Source organism: Manduca sexta, chromosome 9 (assembly GCF_014839805.1).
Source record: "Manduca sexta isolate Smith_Timp_Sample1 chromosome 9, JHU_Msex_v1.0, whole genome shotgun sequence".
NCBI lineage: Eukaryota > Metazoa > Arthropoda > Insecta > Lepidoptera > Sphingidae > Manduca > Manduca sexta.
The window spans coordinates 2,949,786-2,966,713 of NC_051123.1; the positions used below are offsets into that span (position 1 = coordinate 2,949,786).

General features: G+C 35.2%; 1 protein-coding gene and 1 long non-coding RNA gene across 2 annotated transcripts; one reads left to right on the forward strand and one right to left on the reverse strand.

Annotated features, from left to right (window-relative positions):
- Positions 1 to 816: 816 nt before the first annotated feature.
- LOC115448431 (protein takeout) lies at positions 817 to 14,984 on the forward strand. The gene is made up of 6 exons (XM_030175867.2): positions 817 to 991; positions 12,401 to 12,493; positions 12,895 to 13,042; positions 13,773 to 13,906; positions 14,252 to 14,417; positions 14,711 to 14,984. The coding sequence occupies exons 1-6, from the start codon at positions 928 to 930 to the stop codon at positions 14,847 to 14,849; spliced, it is 744 nt and encodes a 247-aa protein (XP_030031727.1). The 5' UTR covers positions 817 to 927; the 3' UTR covers positions 14,850 to 14,984.
- On the reverse strand, positions 14,937 to 15,786 carry LOC115448432. Its single transcript, XR_003939105.2, has 3 exons — positions 15,581 to 15,786; positions 15,443 to 15,512; positions 14,937 to 15,342 (listed from the first exon to the last, which is right to left on the reverse strand). It is a non-coding gene; the product is annotated as an uncharacterized LOC115448432 (long non-coding RNA).
- Between the last annotated feature and the right edge of the window lie 1,142 nt (positions 15,787 to 16,928).

Below are 16,928 nucleotides of genomic sequence, written 5' to 3' on the forward strand. Positions count from 1 at the left end.
TATTTATGTTGCTGCTTGCAATATTATTAATGCAAAAGTTCGTGAATATGTTTGAATGTTTGTTAGGAATAAACGCAGAAATTGTTAAACGAATTTAGATAATATTTGACACTCGGATGGTCCAAGTAATGAAATAATATATTGGTTGCTTTAAATCATGATAGTTTGCTTTCGTAGGAAAAAAAATTATTTTCAATCTGATGATTAAAATAGATGGTACTAGTGACGTATAGATGGCGCTAAAGTTCAAAGCTATCATTTTTCGTACCACTCACGTAATAAAACCGATAGTGGTAGGATATATTTTATATCCGCCAGGTTAGCGATCACCGTACACAAGGTGTTAAAAGCCGCCATAGTGGTCCACGTAAGTGTCGCATTCCGGTATCAGCCTGTATATACGGTTCCAATAGGCCGGCATAATTGTGTCGACAATTTTATGTAATTAAAAAAAATATATTTAAAAAAATATTATTTGGCAGCCCTATCATTACCATCAGATGCGGCGTACATAGTCACATTATTAGACCAATTTAAAAATAAAAACATTGGGAATAAATAGATCTCTAGAAGGCTGCAGAATTAAATACATTTTAGAGTACCAACCTCATTATGGCCAATTTCGACATTCGTTAATAATAATTGTCCATTTAAGTTAACTAACACGTGATTACTTTAGAACTCCACCGTTACTGATTATATATATTTTGCAGTGTTTTGTCACTCGTATCTTGGATTCTTGACACACTGAAGCAATCGTCCATCGCACAACCGATTTCGCAATTTTTCCCGCCACGACAAATAAATACGGCGGCCATTCTCGCGCGCGAATCAGTTGCACTGCGCATGCGTCACGCACAACCAATGACGTTTCAAATTTGAATTTTCGAACGTTTTGTTTTTATATCGTGTTTTATTTTTTTAATAATGTTTGTGAAGGTAATATCATTTGGCGTGGTGTTCAGCCTGGTGAATGCTCAGTACAGTTTACGTAAGTTGCATTTTGTTTTTTATTTTGTAATCGGTTTCGTAGATACGCGGTTATGTGTTTTTTAATTGATCGAAAGTTACTATTTTTAATTTAAACATTTTCTTACGAAGTTTACGTGCCGAGACCGGCTAAGGCGTTTATTATTTCAGCCAGATTTTTCTAAATGTGATATTGCAATTTCTTAGAACTTTGAATTTTAGTTTAGGTCATCTTCCAATATTAGTAAAATCATAACGTTTTTAACTTCCAAAAAAAATCTGCTATTACTTATCTAACATTTATTTGAGCATTATATAGGTATGTTAATTTTTTAGCCATCCTAGATTGCATTTCCTAGATTCCGCCATGTGTGAAGGGTTAGATTTCTGCAGAATCTTAAGTAATATGCATTTCCTAATGCTTATTAGCCTCCTATATATTCCGTTTTCTTACAAAATGTGACCTCAGTTTTATAGTCTTGTATTCTAAGAGCCTAGCGATTACTTCAGACATGAAGCCTGTTATTTCAATATCTTCAAATCATTTTGCATTTTCGAACGGAAAGACAGAAAAGCTGTCAGTATTAGAGCGTCTTACTATTTAAATATATCGAAGTAGGTATTTATTTTGCATTATTTGTTAACTGACAGATAAACGGGCTATGCATTGCCATGCCGTACCTAGTTATGTACGGAATACAATTATTTATGGACACTTGGTATTTTTATTCGAAGTAGAGGGTGTAAAAGCTTAATACCATCATGTTTAATATAGACTAGTAAAATTTTGCAGCAATATATCACGTAATAACTTACAAGTGCGTTTACACTAGCGGCAGTATATCAATAGTTCTATATACATAGGATTTTATGAAGTCCTACAAACTTGAAACTGCAAAAATCAGCTTGCCGCGATTATTTATACCAACCATAAAAATTGCTCGAAAGTCGACTCCTGCAAGTTTTCTTGTTACTCCAAGCCTCGGTTTAAAAAAGGTTCTAATATCACAAGCATTATTATAAGGTTTATTATATATCATTAATAATCAATCATAATTCTCAATAACGTTGATTGAGGTCTGAAAAGCGGAACACGTCATATTATTTGTAAAGAGTATTTTACTTCTTGCTTTAATAATTTTGTCAGTAATTAATATTACAAAATATATTTTTAAACATCATTGAAGATGATAATATCAGCCAGCTCATGCTGAGCAAAGGCCTACTCTACCATTTAAACTTTAGTTCATAGTAGGAATTAATCTCTGAAGAAATTAACCGGTTTACAAATTATTTCAAATTCGAAATGTATGCCTGAAACATCAGTAAGTCTCTAGAAACATCAGTAAATTCTACAATATTTTGTTTACTTTAAATAACTAATTAAATATTTCATTTAAAGTTATAGTTACTCGCGGGCAAAGCCCTTCCCGCAATAAATACCCAAATTACTGCAGTGATTCATACTGCTACTTGCAGGACGCCGGCGCCATTAATTTAAAAAACCTGATTATAGAATTCCTTTATGTGCCATGAGAGCAAATTACCTGATTAGATGTATAGCCTATGTTTTAATACAAGACATGATTATGTGCCAATTTTCATTCAAATCCGTTTAGTTATTTCTACGTTTACTTCTAACAAAAATATGGTTGTATAAACATTTTCTCTAATTTTCTCATTTATTCAATTATTTATTAATAAAGTAAGAAGTAAATAACACTCCCTACTAATGACTGTGTTTTTTAAAAAAGTAGGTAGGTATAATATTAGTATAAGTCATTTCATATCGAGCGGCGATAGCCTAGTTGGGTGTGAAACAGACTGCCGAGACAAATGTCCACAAGTTCAAATCCCAAAGGCACACACCTCTGACTTTACTAAAATGATGTATGTATTCTTTGTGAATTTTTGCTTGCTTTAACGGTGAAGGAAACCTGCATACCTGAGAAGTTCTCTACAGGAATTTCGAGGGTGTATGGAGTCTAACAATCCGTACTAGACCAGCGTGGTGGACTAAGGCCTAATCCCGCAGTAGTAGAGGAGGCCCGTGCCCAGCAATGGGATGGTATATAATACAGAGCTGATATTATTATTAATTCATATGAAAAGAAAGTTTTAATTTAATGATATTACATCTAATTACGTTAACAAGTTTAATTGTTATTACATGTTCCTAATCGAGGTTCAATTAACATGTGTTGTAACGCGACAATGTTGCAACAGTGTAGTGGAGCAGGCTGCTGAGATGAAGGTCTCGGGTTCGATGGAGTTTGTGGTAATTGGAATCGCGTTCACATAGAGAATCCTTATATTTTTATAAACTGATATTATCCACCGATGTGTATTAGATAGACATCCCATACATAGATACAGGCCTGCGAGCCTAGTGCAAAGAACGCCAGTATTTTTAAAATATGATTGTATCCTAATTATTAATATAAATAAATAAAGAAAAATAATATTATATACCCCGTGGATTAATTACATTGTAGCCAGTGTAACTACTGGACATAATAAGACTCAACATTTAATGTCTCAGGATGGCGAGCTCAGTGGAATACCAAACAATACTGTGTAATTCAAAATGTTTTATGATGTTTCTACTGTTTATGGACGGTCGTATCGCTTACCATCAGGATTTATATATATAATGTATACATCCACGGAAGGAGAACAGTAAACTGAAAGTAACTTTTTGTCAAAAAAATATGTTCGATCTCTTAATTTTTCCAATGACAAGAGAGGCAATAAAAAGTTACTATTGTCATCCAACATTCGACGCAATTTCGTTTGTTTTCCAATTGTATTTAATGTGCTTCCCCATTGAATATAAATTGTCTTAACACGCCATGTACCCTAGACCTCCTGTTTACGGCACATTATCGTCCAACGATGCTTTGTCTATACCGCGAGTACATTATTGCGGGGTCGAAGCAATAACCTAGCAAGGTCTGCGACGCACCGCACATAACAATGCGCGTTTTGGGAGCAATGAGCAATGATCGACATTTGTTTTGTAATAATAAAATACATACTATATAAGTAGTATATTGAATGCAAAATGTAACTCTTACTTTTTATGGCTAAACTACTGAACCGATTTTGATGAAATTTAGCATGGAATAATCGTGAATCCCAAGAAAAGTTAATCTACTTTTTAGTTATTTATCACAACGACATTCGCCCGGTGATGTGAAAAAACATATAAGTTAAAAAAAATGCTATCCGGATTTTTTTGAACTGAAACCAAACTGAAACATTGAATTTGCTTACCACTGCGTTCGTTGTCCTGAGACCTGGAGTTCTAAATCTTATCAACGCTAACTCATTATGCTGGGTATAATATCCTCAAACTGATTCCAACAGTGCACACATCGGCTTAACGGCGTAAATAGACATTACTGAGGTAACTTAGATTCTCGCATAATCTAGGAAGATAATGTAAAAGTCTCCTATAAATATAGTGTTATTTTTTTTTGTATGTTCCCCTGTTGTCAATACAGGGAGAACCTGCGAATTGGATACTGGATTCCCTCGGCTTAACGACAACAGGGCTACATAGAAGAGGGAGGGAGGGAAGAGGATGGGATTGGGGGAGGCTGGTATAGTTGTGGCAACTGACGAGGGATAATCATCGCTCGTCGACAATATATGCACACTACTCCACTTACCATTAGGTGTGGCGGGGTCAGTTTGTCATGCCCGTATCAAAAAAAATCGCACACTGCGTACTTTCAATAATATAAATCCGTTTCAATTAAAAACGTGTACAGGCGATTTGAAGCTTTGACTTTGTTCAATACTTTTGAAACTGAATATTATTAAAATGAATAAACTCTTAGTTTACGGAACGCATATCCTTATGCGCTTCAACTTTCTCAAACCACTTGTTACGTACGTTGTTACGCTAGGTAAACGATCCGCAACACGGTCAGTAGTACGTTTCAACCGAGGGTTTATACTAAACCTAGCTGTGCTCGCGGCTTTGCCCGCGTGGAAATCAGTGTGTCAAAGGTTTTTCCACGTAAATCCCGACCCACGAGATTTTTTACAACCACCCGACCTCTTCAACAGTAATCGTTATATTTCAATCAATTTACATAAAATCGTAATGAATTAATAACCTAAAGCTTCTTCAAGAATTGCACTATCTTTTAGTGTAAACCGTACGAAAATCCATTCAGTAGATTTTGAGACAATCGATCACATACAGACAGACAGCTTTTGGAGAATTTGTTTTATACATAATGTTCTAAATTAACATTATATATAAAAAAAGAGATTAGTATATATTAATATATATATTCTATTGATATATATTATCAAGAGTTTCTGCGTTTACTTCTAACTGCCAAGCATCACCTTTTCCTTCACGAGACGACTAATGCTTTAAGGTATTGGGTTCGAATTACATGTCGAGCCAAGTGATATTGAATCTGGAATTTGTCCTCGATGCGGCGGTAAGCTTGTCGTTTATAATATTATGGGACGAATTCACATGGCGAAAAGTGCGTAGACTATGTGCCCAGCTGTCTTCTTTCGTAGTTAAAAGGCGTGAGTTTATACACAAATACAAACATTATATAGTTCGAAATAAAATAAGTTTTCGGAATTTATCGGTGTTTTTGATATTTTAATTTTTCTCCCGACGTTTCCAAGACTTTACAGCTTTCCTAGTCCCGGGGCGAACTGGTGTATTGGTGGTCCAAAAAGTCAACGTTACGATATCTACCTATATTTTGCAATTATACTTTTTTTTTCAATTTAGTTGATGTTCCGATTTATTCAGAATAAGCTGCCAGTGTCTAACTCAGCTGAAGTCTATTTCGATGTTTAACATTCGCGTAAACAAAAGAAATCATTATATTTATAGTTTCCAAGATAATACTCCTAAAAAGTACGATTACTATTAAGATAGTATTTTCGAAGTACCGATAAACAGTAACTATATATTCATGCCACACACCGACATGTGGCATGAGGTTTAAAATTCGCGATGCGCGCGCAGTGCACCCACCTTGACCCAGTGGAGCCGCCTCATTCTAGTTAGATAATAGCATTCGTTTTACGTAAATTATCAGGTACGCAGTAGGTTTATACTAGGCATATAAAAGAAAGTTCGATTTATAGAATTGCACATAAAATAAATCAATTATTTAATAACAAACGCGACACGAAGGTACGTTTCGTTTGATTATGATGTTTGTGATTGGACGAGATACTAAAGTGAGTCACGTGCTTGTCTCTCGACCAATCACAGCAAAACGACACTGACTTTCGTGGCGTATTTTTTATATTCTAAGGGTATAGAACTTTGTATTTCGAACCGGGTTAAACCTAAGCGGTCTTTATCTTCAGACATTGCATTTTAAGTGTTATAAATCCAAGTAATTATACGATTTTTATTCATACTGAATTCACCAGAGCATTGTGTTAGTTCGTAGCGAGATATACATTGTGGTGATACCTATACAACCGCAGCCTCACCTACGAGAAAGTAACTAGGAATTGTGAGACGTATGTTTCTGATTGACGAGCGTAGGTAGTGCAATAATATTGTTACTAGGTTGCAATGGCAAAGGGTCAATATAAGCGGCTTCCCGCCAGCGACCCTTTTCGTAATTAACTTAGAATCTAATTATCATTAGAAAGAATTGCAAACCGCATTTATGCATATTAGTATTTATATGATTTGTTGAGTTCCCGCTCGGAAAATTTCACCCTTTACCACAGCTAGGTAGATATAGTTAGTAGGTAGTCGTGCTACCATCAGGCAGCTTGCTCTGGTCATTCATTTATATAAATAAAAAAGTAAAAAAAATTTTTAAGTTAAACGGTTTTATATTGCAGATAAATTTACTAAAAGCTAAAAAATAATTTCATGGATACAGTCATGGGTACCAATATGTATACATTGTTATATTTCCAAAATAAAGTAACTCGTAACCTACTCACTTTCTGGAAATATCTATGGTCACATAAATTCCTAAAAATGCAATATACATTTATGTAAACACCTATGACAAAAGATGTCATTTTGAAATATACAAATTTTAAACATATGCATTGATAAAACTAAAATAAAATCGTGGGGCACGTCCAATATCTAAAACTATCAAAGATTATCTTAAAGTTATCATTTCATTATTCAATGAATATGATACAGTTAATCCCAAGGTCATCCAAAATTCATTTAAAGTGGACGTGCCCCACGATTTTATTTTAGTTTAATCAATGCATATGTTTAAAATTTGTATATTTCAAAATGACATCTTTTGTCATAGGTGTTTACATAAATGTATATTGCATTTTTAGGAATTTATGTGACCATAGATATTTCCAGAAAGTGAGTAGGTTACGAGTTACTTTATTTTGGAAATATAACAATGTATACATATTGGTACCCATGACTGTATCCATGAAATTATTTTTTAGCTTTTAGTAAATTTATCTGCAATATAAAACCGTTTAACTTAAAATTTTTTTTACTTTTTTATTTTTAAGTTTTTAGTTTGTATTTCTCATTCTATTCAATTCGTTGAGTGCCTCATTATTGCAAGGTTTCTTGCCTGTTAGTTTATTGCAGTCAAACTCTTCAATACATTTTATTTTATGCACCGTGGAAGCCCAAGACAATATTAAGGGCAACATTCGTCTTTCAGCCGTCCCGTAATTAAACTTGGCTGGAAACTGTATGGCTTTCGGGTGTATAAGATGTACGCCGTCTCTTGCAAAGTCGATTCGAACCGAAGGTACGTCTGTTGCGTACATCTGAGTTCGACGAAATAGGGACCAAACGATTTCGTTGATATATCCTATAGCGCCATTAACTAATCCCATTGAAACGTCAATATTGGACCGCAACATGACTTTTGCTCCCACAAATATTTCTAATTCTGCTGGTAAGCCCCCAGTCTTATTGATATCAGCTGGTATTAGTGTTTCTGTTTTTTTTTTTGTGTGTTTTGTATTTTTTTCTGCTTTTTTTGTGTTTTTATTTTTTGTAGAATTTGTTGTTACCATTTTGTTCCCACGAGGACTGGACATTTTTACGGTCGACCCCCCAGAGGTCCAATAGAGGGGCAAGGCTATGTACAACAAGATGTGCCTGAATCTTGAGGGGAAAACGCTAACGACATATCATTTTTATCCACCCTAATGCCATACAGTTCTCGGCGCGCTTTTACCTTTTACCTTAACTTGGGTGGTGTTCCCCTAGCGAGGTATCATTTTTAGCCACCCTAACGCCACACAGTCCTCGACAGGATACTAGATCTTCACTTGGGTGGGAGATTCATATTGTAATTTTGTATAGTATACTGTATTATCCTTACCAAGCCCTTTATTTTGATACCCATATTGATGGGATTGAAAACTACATTATCCGCCATTTTGTAGCAGTGGCCATCTTTGATTTTGTATAGTGCACTGAATTCTACTTGACAAGCCCTTTCATTTGATATCCATATTGATGGGATTGAAAACAACTAAGTTGTCCGCCATCTTGTAGCGGCAGCCATCTTGGATTCACAATAATATTGAATATGGATAATTGTATTGTCACCAGAATCAAAGGCGTATACCAAATTTCAGATCAATCGGTTAACGGGAAGAGGGTTAAATTTCAATTACTAAATTTGACCCAAACAAACAAACGGGGTGAGCTAAATAAAACCGTTTAAAAACAAGCTGACCCGCCGAACTTCGTACCGTTTAACAGTCGACATATTGACATTAATATTTATATGATACTAACGTCATTCAAATGTTTTGCCTTCCCGGAAACCCTCCACTAACACTTAAACTTTACGGTATGGAATTAAAGTTCAAATTGACTTTTAAGTATTATTACGAATCTTTTGTATGGGAATATAGAAAAGTGTTCAGACTTTTTCAGGCAATTTTTTTAATTTTTATCTCCGTGACAACCATACTCGTACTTCAAGGAATATTACAAAAAAAAGAATTAACGAGATCGGTTCAACTGCTCTCGAGATTTGAGCTTAGAAAAATATTCAGCGATTTATTTTTATATTATAGATACAAAAATTAATAAAGAAAACCCCGCGAGTTAAACTGTATATGAAGTGAAAGACCATAGGCGACTATGTACCAAGACGAGCGTTTTGTAAGATGACCTTCATAATTTCGCAGCCATGGTAGATTGGGCCACGTTTGAGCAACGCACTGGTTCTTTCGCCTGTCATCTCTAGTGCGCAATCTGTTTGGACATGCATTGGCGCCAGGTGAACCCTGGTTATAGCATTTTTTATACGGCAGAGCGACCACACTGTACGTGGTAGTAAAAGGGGATCCAATAGAATAATGATTGACGAGTGATGGTTAGCCCTCGAACGATACAATTTGCCGGCCTGTTGGAACCGGATATACACAGGCTGATCCCGGAACGCGACACAATAACGAGGGCCCCGATGGCGGATTTTACCATCTTGTGTGCAGTGGTAGCTATCCGGGTGGTTATAAAATATATCCTACCACTGTATAACGTAGTGACGTAAGAAAATTGAATCTCTCCGAGGCGAATTTTGGCCACGGCGGCCAGTCTGAACGTACATCAGCCAAATACGCAAGAGGTAGTATAGTGCACAAGTGTGTACGCAATACACAGGTGCACTCTCTGTTCGCTCACTCTTATAGTCTGGTGAGACGGCAATCCGACATGACCGGAGAAAGATCAGGCGCAGGACCAAGGTGCTTTCGGAGGCACGGGGGTATCACACTGCCAACTTCCCGACTCCGAGCTGCGACTCAGTAATTTTTGTTAAAATAGAATAACCCAATCACAATAAAGGTTGCGCATCTTCAAAATATTGAGAGAAAATTATGATATAAAAAACAGCGGTAAAATCCGAAAAGTTGTTTTATTTCAACATAGATGTCGTTGTATTTATTCCATAAAATTCGCTGTTAATGAGAGACACAATCAAAAAGCAAACTCGAGTCCTGCCAGGCTAAGATGCGCGCCACTACAAAATTTTGTCGACACTTTTTCTCGTGTTTATATCGTTTATCTCTATCAGTCTTATAAACTTGTTTTAGCGTTAATAGCTTAAGAATTGCTTAAATAGCGGTCAAAAACATCACCGATTTCCTAGTTTAAACCTTATTAAGAGGCAAGATGGCGGGTTTTGACTTACAGCTGATCGAGTAAATTTGTCTTTTAACTAAGCATAGCTTTGCGAATTTTTTATAAGTAAGACTGTGTATGTCTACCGACACTAACATGTGTGCTCATTTTCTCGACTTATTCTGTATAAAATAGGGAAAACAGTAAATGTTATTTATCTGCGGCATTTTTTGTCTACAAACCCAAAGAGAGTAGTGGCACATACTATCAAATCTGTCTGTAAAAACCTAGCCCAATAATCCGTATACCGGTTTGGCACGAGGCACCACTTTAACTCACATTACACAATGCAAACAAACAGCTCCTTGACCTTCTGTTGAAATGTTCTCGTGGGAAGTTACCACGGCTACTGTTTTAGGAAATTTCCAGGTTTTTTAGGTCACGCATAAATTATTACGCTTTTACGCTGATGGTTATTTATTTATTAATATTTAATTTATTTAAAAATATGCAAGAAAGCTTATATTGTATAAAAATATTCATTAATCTATTTGTACCACAGCAGGGCAAAGGCTACCGTACCGATCTTTCAACTCGGTGTTTAAAGCTCTCCGCTGCTAAAAATTAAAGTTCACATAAAATATAATAATCTAATATTTCTATCTCGCTCGCACATCACATCGAAATACAGGTGACGTCCTTCATAAATCATGCATCTCTATTAACACTTACGCATTTCACCGAATTTCAAACACCTAAGATTTCTGAATGGATAATAATAATTCTTAATTCAATTTCGGATAACTTACTATTCATAATAGACCCAAGTTATGCTAGCTTATATCTTTACTTTATGTTATATCGCTAACAATAACACAAATCCTAGATAAACAACTAAACGTTTCGAATACTAATGTGTAGCGAGAAAAAGAGCATTAATACAATAATGTTTGGAACGAGGCTACACGAAGACGATCCCTACATACTGATCAACCATGATTCACTACATTATTACAGGAAAATATATGTTACATACTGGAAACTTATAGCTCTAGGAAATCATAAAGAATGATGTGCGGAATGCAACACCTAGTCTGGTGAATTATTATTTATGAAATACTTAACATAAATCTTTGAACTGCAATCATGATTAGTAAACGACATGCTAATTGCCCGTGTTTACAAAGTTGGATAAACGCAAATAATAATAGCAGCCCTGTATATGTATACTGTCAAAATGCTGAGCACGGGTCTTATCTACCACTGAGAGGGATTAGGTCTACCACGCTGGCCTAGTGCAGTTTGATAGACTTCACATACTCTCAAAATTCCTATAGAGAATTTCTCAGGTATGCAGGTTTTCTCACAATGTTTTCTTTCACTGTTAAAGCAAGCGATAATTCACAACGAGTACATACATCATTTTAGGAAAGTCAGAGGTGTGCGCCCTTGGGTTTTGAAACTGCGGACATTCGTCTCGACAGTCCGTTCCACAACCAACTAGGCTATCACCGTTTAAAAAAAAAAACACCCACATATTACATAAAAAAGAGTTTACAAACTACAGGGCAATACAATTTAATGGCATATGAAAATAAATAAATTATCTAGAAAAAAATTCCTGGCTTTCTCCCTTTCTCCCGTCTTAAGAGGGTTCCTTTTCCTTCCCCCAGATATCCTCTCCCAAATTTTCTCCAGGACCCTGCTGTCGTTAAACCGGGAAATTCCAGCACCTCATTCGCAAGTTTTCTCCAGGGTTGACTGCGGGGTCCGATACTAAAAAACCCTTAACTCTCGATTTTACTTACCGTCAGTCAATTCTAAAGTAAACGAGTTTAAAAATTAACCGTAGATGTAGTCCGCACGGAGAACATTACGTGGTCTTGCGTGATCCGTTATGTCATGTACACAGTGTAGCATAGCTTAGCTTTAATTACTGGTTTGTATCCAATATTGTACTGGATACGTGTATATTTGCGGTCGATTTCCATTTATTTTTATACTAGCACGGTGAAGTCACTCCACTGCACCTGAAGGTAAATGGAGTGGGGCCTCATTCTTCTTAGTAGAAAAGGAATTATGCCTTAGTCCACCACGCTAGCGTAGTGCGGATTCGTAGACTTCAAACACTCTCAAAACTCCTATAGATAACGGCCCAGGTATACAGGTTTCCTTCACCATTAAAACAAGCGCTATCACAAAGAATATACACGTAACTTTAGAAACGTCAGACGTGTGCCTTTAGGTTTTGGACATTCGTCTCATCTCGACAATTAAGCTAAAATTTCATTAACGAGACCTAAATAGGAAGTGAACCAAAATATTTTCTTATTGTTTTAGCGGAAGATTTCACACGGTGTCGACAGAAAGATGCCAAACTGAATGATTGTTTAAAGTCAGCTGTTCCCGACGCTCTTCGGAGGATGAAAGAAGGTAAACTTTATACCATATGTGCTCTTGATAATGTCTGTGTGGAATTTCAATTACACTGTGTGTCGATTACCCAGGCATTAGGTATTTTTGGCTGTCACATTCCTTCTTCTCACTTTCATATTCCTCACTTTGAATATCTAGCGACTGATGGTTGGTTGCACTTGGTGGGGCGAGCTTTACCATCAGGGGGTCATTCATTTTTTATATTACTTTTAAGATATGTATAAATATGTAAAAACTATTTTATATAGTGGAAATGATATTGTAACCAGTTGTTATTCATATGGTACTGCATCGGTAACCCAAATATTTCAGAAGTCCCTCGTATTCCTAAACTCACGACAATATACCACGGAGTGTATAGTGTAGAAGGTTTTTCATTCACATTTCAATGATTCCAGGTATATCATCGCTGTCGGTGCCGCAGATGGAGCCGCTCCACGTGTCCGGGATCAACATAGAATCCGGTGCCGGCCCAGTGGTCATCACGCAGAACTACAAGAATATCAAACTGCACGGCCTCACAGACTCCATACTTACTACTTACAAGTAAATCATTATTAAGTTCATTTTTAGAAAGAAGGTTAGCATGGTGGAGTAAGGCCTTAACCCTGCAAGTAAAGACCATGCCCTGTGGGACAGTATGTTTTGGAATTCTTTCTGCGAAATACTTGAAAAGGCATGTTGTCTCCATAGTGGAATGGATTAAGGGTAGGAGGAAGAAAAAGAAAAAAAAATCAACCTTATATAACTGTTCTAATGTTGGTAACAGTCTTTACTATTAAAAGGATTTAGGCCTTAGTTCACCACGCTGGCCTAGTGTAACTCAGCAGATTACATATACCGTCAAAATTCTTATGTAGGTTTCCTCGTGATCTTACTCTTTACCGTCACAACCACCAATAATTATCAATGCACGCGTAATTTAGAAAATGAAAAGTAAGTTAAGGGTTTTGAATCGACGTTCGTCTCACCAGTCTCTTCCACTTCTGATTAAGTCAATGCCAATATTAACTTTTGTTTTAAAATAAAAATAAAAGTAAAATACTTTATTTATCACGTAGGCCAACAAAGTTGTGCTTATGATACATCAAAACAATGTATAAAAATAATAATTATTATTTCTAAACAACTATTAAAATTACATACTTATATGACTATGCACATTTTAAATTAGGGATAAAAATTATAATGAAAACATGGTACAAACCGAAGTAATCAGCTCGGCCTGACAGGTAGGGGTTTTACCATTCCTAATAGCTTTATTTATTGTTTTCAGAGCGGATCTCAAAAACTACCGGTTAAGGACAGACTCTCTCACGCCTAAAATGGAGTTCATCGCCGACTATGTTATGAAAGGGAGGATTCTTGTTCTACCCATTCAAGGGAAGGGTATTGCCAATATAACAATGGGTGAGCTCTATGAAGTGAAGGATTCCTTTTTGATATGTACTTAAAACATAATATGGTTCAGAAGTCCTAAATTTAAAATCTTTAAAGAGTAAAGAATATTATGAAGAGATAGTTTTACAAATAAGTGAGAGACTTAAATAATACTACCTATGTTTATAAACAGGACAGTCAGAAATATCATAAATATTGTCCAAGCCATCTATTGGCGAATAGAAGTGCTAAAATCAAAGCTATTCTTTTAGTTTCCTTTTCTTAGAAGTCGAGTCAATCGGATTGCTAAAACACATTTTAATTTGAATAATGAATATTTCTTATTATTCTCAATTAAATATTATTTTCTTTCAGTGAATCTGGTGGTTAAACACGATTTGATAGGCGAGCCAGTCCAGCGCGACGGTCAGACGTATATGCACATGAAGGACTACAAGGTCAAATTCATACCGGAGAAGGTTGTGTTACATTTCTCCAATCTATTCAATGGCGATAAAAGGCTTGGAGAAAACATGAACGCGTGAGTAGTTCTATAAAAGTGACATCTAGTGAGAAGAAACAAAATTTATGATGAAATTATTTTGTTTTGAGTAAATTACACAATAGTTCAATAAATATTAGCAAACATGTAAAAAAAATATGTTTTCTCGAAATATACAACCAATTTAAACTTGGTAAGACTTACTTTTATCTAATTTTAAAGAAGAACAACTGAAATGGAAATTAATTGACATCGCGATCTCAAATAAGGACTTTAAGCGATGGTAATGACCTCTATTAGCAAATAGACTAAACAATTGCATTTTCTTGCAGATTTTTGAACGAGAACTCTGACTTGGTATTCAATGAACTAAAGGAATCTTACGAGAAAGCTCTTAGCTCCGTGTTCCAAGATGTCACAAACAAAATATTTGACAAAGTGCCAATGAACAAAATCTTCCCTGAAGAATAAATAGTTTAAAAAAACAGATAGTCGGTAATAGGTTTTTACATTAGTAGGAATAAGATTAAGGAAGAAAGTTGTATTTATTAAAGCTGCTTTAATTAGATTCTTTAATAAGATTAAGTAAACAATTTGATAAAAACATTTTTCGTTTTATTCCAATGCTTGTATTTTTAACTTACTTCCAGTATTGGGCTTTCGAATTTCGAACAATTTATCACTTATTAAAATAGATTTAGATTCTCTATTGTATCTTTTGAAAAATACTATGAACATTTTTATAAGTACTAGTAATGGCATCACGTGACGCTTAGTAGAAACTAATATCTTGTTCTATGCACCTGTGGCATGTCGCCCCTCGAGTGGTTTTGTTTCGGTTGTTTGGTTATTGTTTTCTTCGGTCGTCTTTCATTTATTTCGACATCGGGTGGACCCTGGTTATTTATTCTTCGTGCGTTGTTAATACAAGCAGTTTTGCAGAACGCTTCATTTATAACAATCACTGCAAGTAAACTTTAGTTTTTATATTTATCGCTAGGTGGCGCTGTTACATAATTTAATCAAGCTATTTAATTTGGATGATAATTATTGAAAATACTCACGTATTCCAACCAGAAGGAAATACAAAACAAGTCCTAATAATATAGCATCCAACTCCATAACGAGACGTACCTTAAAACAATATCATATTAATAAATAAAATATTAAATAAGCAAAGCTTAAACGAATTAAAATCTTACCTACAGTGTACCGCTAAGACTGCTCCTTACTACTTAATAAGTTATCTGTGGCCGTACTAATCTTAACGTATAAGACGTGTACTTCGCGTAGGTCAAAGTTTATCACAAATTCCACTGAACTGATACCACACAAATTAATTTATATTGAATATCCTTGACTGTGTTATTATCAAAAACAGAGAAAATACCTCAAAATAAATACGTACTATGGAAACACTTGTGTAAATGTAAATTTTAAATATTCATACATGTTAATGTTATAAAAAATACGTGACTAAGGTCAATAATACAATGCAATACACACACACTCATATTGTGACCTGGCACTACAAATATAATACGCTAAAACCCCAAACATTCATAATATTCAGGTAAAATAAAACGTAAACGAAATCTACTTGTGTCATTATCAGATCTCATAAGAAAATAATAATATTACCACATAACTTTAGAAAAGTCAAAGGTCTTTATCCTTGGAATGTGTACCTGCGGACAGTCGTCTCGGCAGTCCGTTTTTATTTTATTTTATTTTAATAAAATTAAGACGCAAAACAGATTACAATCAAAATTAAAGCTAATTATAAAATATACAAGCATAAAAACTAGACTGTATTCCTAAACATTGCGCCCTTATACTAGTTAATTACTTAAAGTGCGGACTAAAATAAATTAGTTTTACTCCTAACTAGGCTATCGTCCTTTTGTTTAATAAAAAATATCTATATTATGTGTCTTTTTGAAAATTTTAAACTCGTAATACATATTACCTATCATCTCCCAATGGTTCTGGCTATGTTTTATGTGGATACTGATGCTGCCGTCTCCCAAATATCAGGACCCAGAGATGGAAAGCGTCGTGCAGGGAGTCAGGCTGGAAGCATTCATCCTTCGAATACGGACAATATTTTTATCGGATTCTTCTGCACATTTTCTTGAAATTGACACTGACAATATAATGCATATTCTGAATCTGTTATCTCTTTGATTCGATTTTGCTTAAGGAGTATTAATTAGTTATACCTTTGTGTTATCAAAATAAGTCCTGTATGTGAAAGAGAAAATAAACCTTAAGTCACCTTCATGCAATGCAGGGATCTAGCCGCGTAGCAAAATTTTAAAACTTTTAATATTGACCTCTAATGAGGTACAAAAAAAAATGTTTAGCATATTTATGTATCGCCTTTTGTAAGTTAGGACGCGCGAGGAAAGTCTCACTTCGTGCCCATTCCTACAAAGTTGGCAGTACAAATTATTCGCTACGTCACCGTTCTGAGGTCCTGGGTTCGAATCCCAGATTTTAGAGTAGATTTTTCTACTCCATAACCGACGTTCTGGAATTTGTGCCCGA

Excerpts from the sequence above, each read along its gene's own strand:
- LOC115448431 (XM_030175867.2), top strand. The coding sequence starts at position 928 with ATGTTTGTGAAGGTAATATCATTTGGCGTGGTGTTCAGCCTGGTGAAT. Across the intron at positions 12,494-12,894 it reads TCTTCGGAGGATGAAAGAAG|GTATATCATCGCTGTCGGTG; the intron begins GTAAACTTTATA and ends CAATGATTCCAG. Across the intron at positions 13,907-14,251 it reads TATTGCCAATATAACAATGG|TGAATCTGGTGGTTAAACAC; the intron begins GTGAGCTCTATG and ends ATTTTCTTTCAG.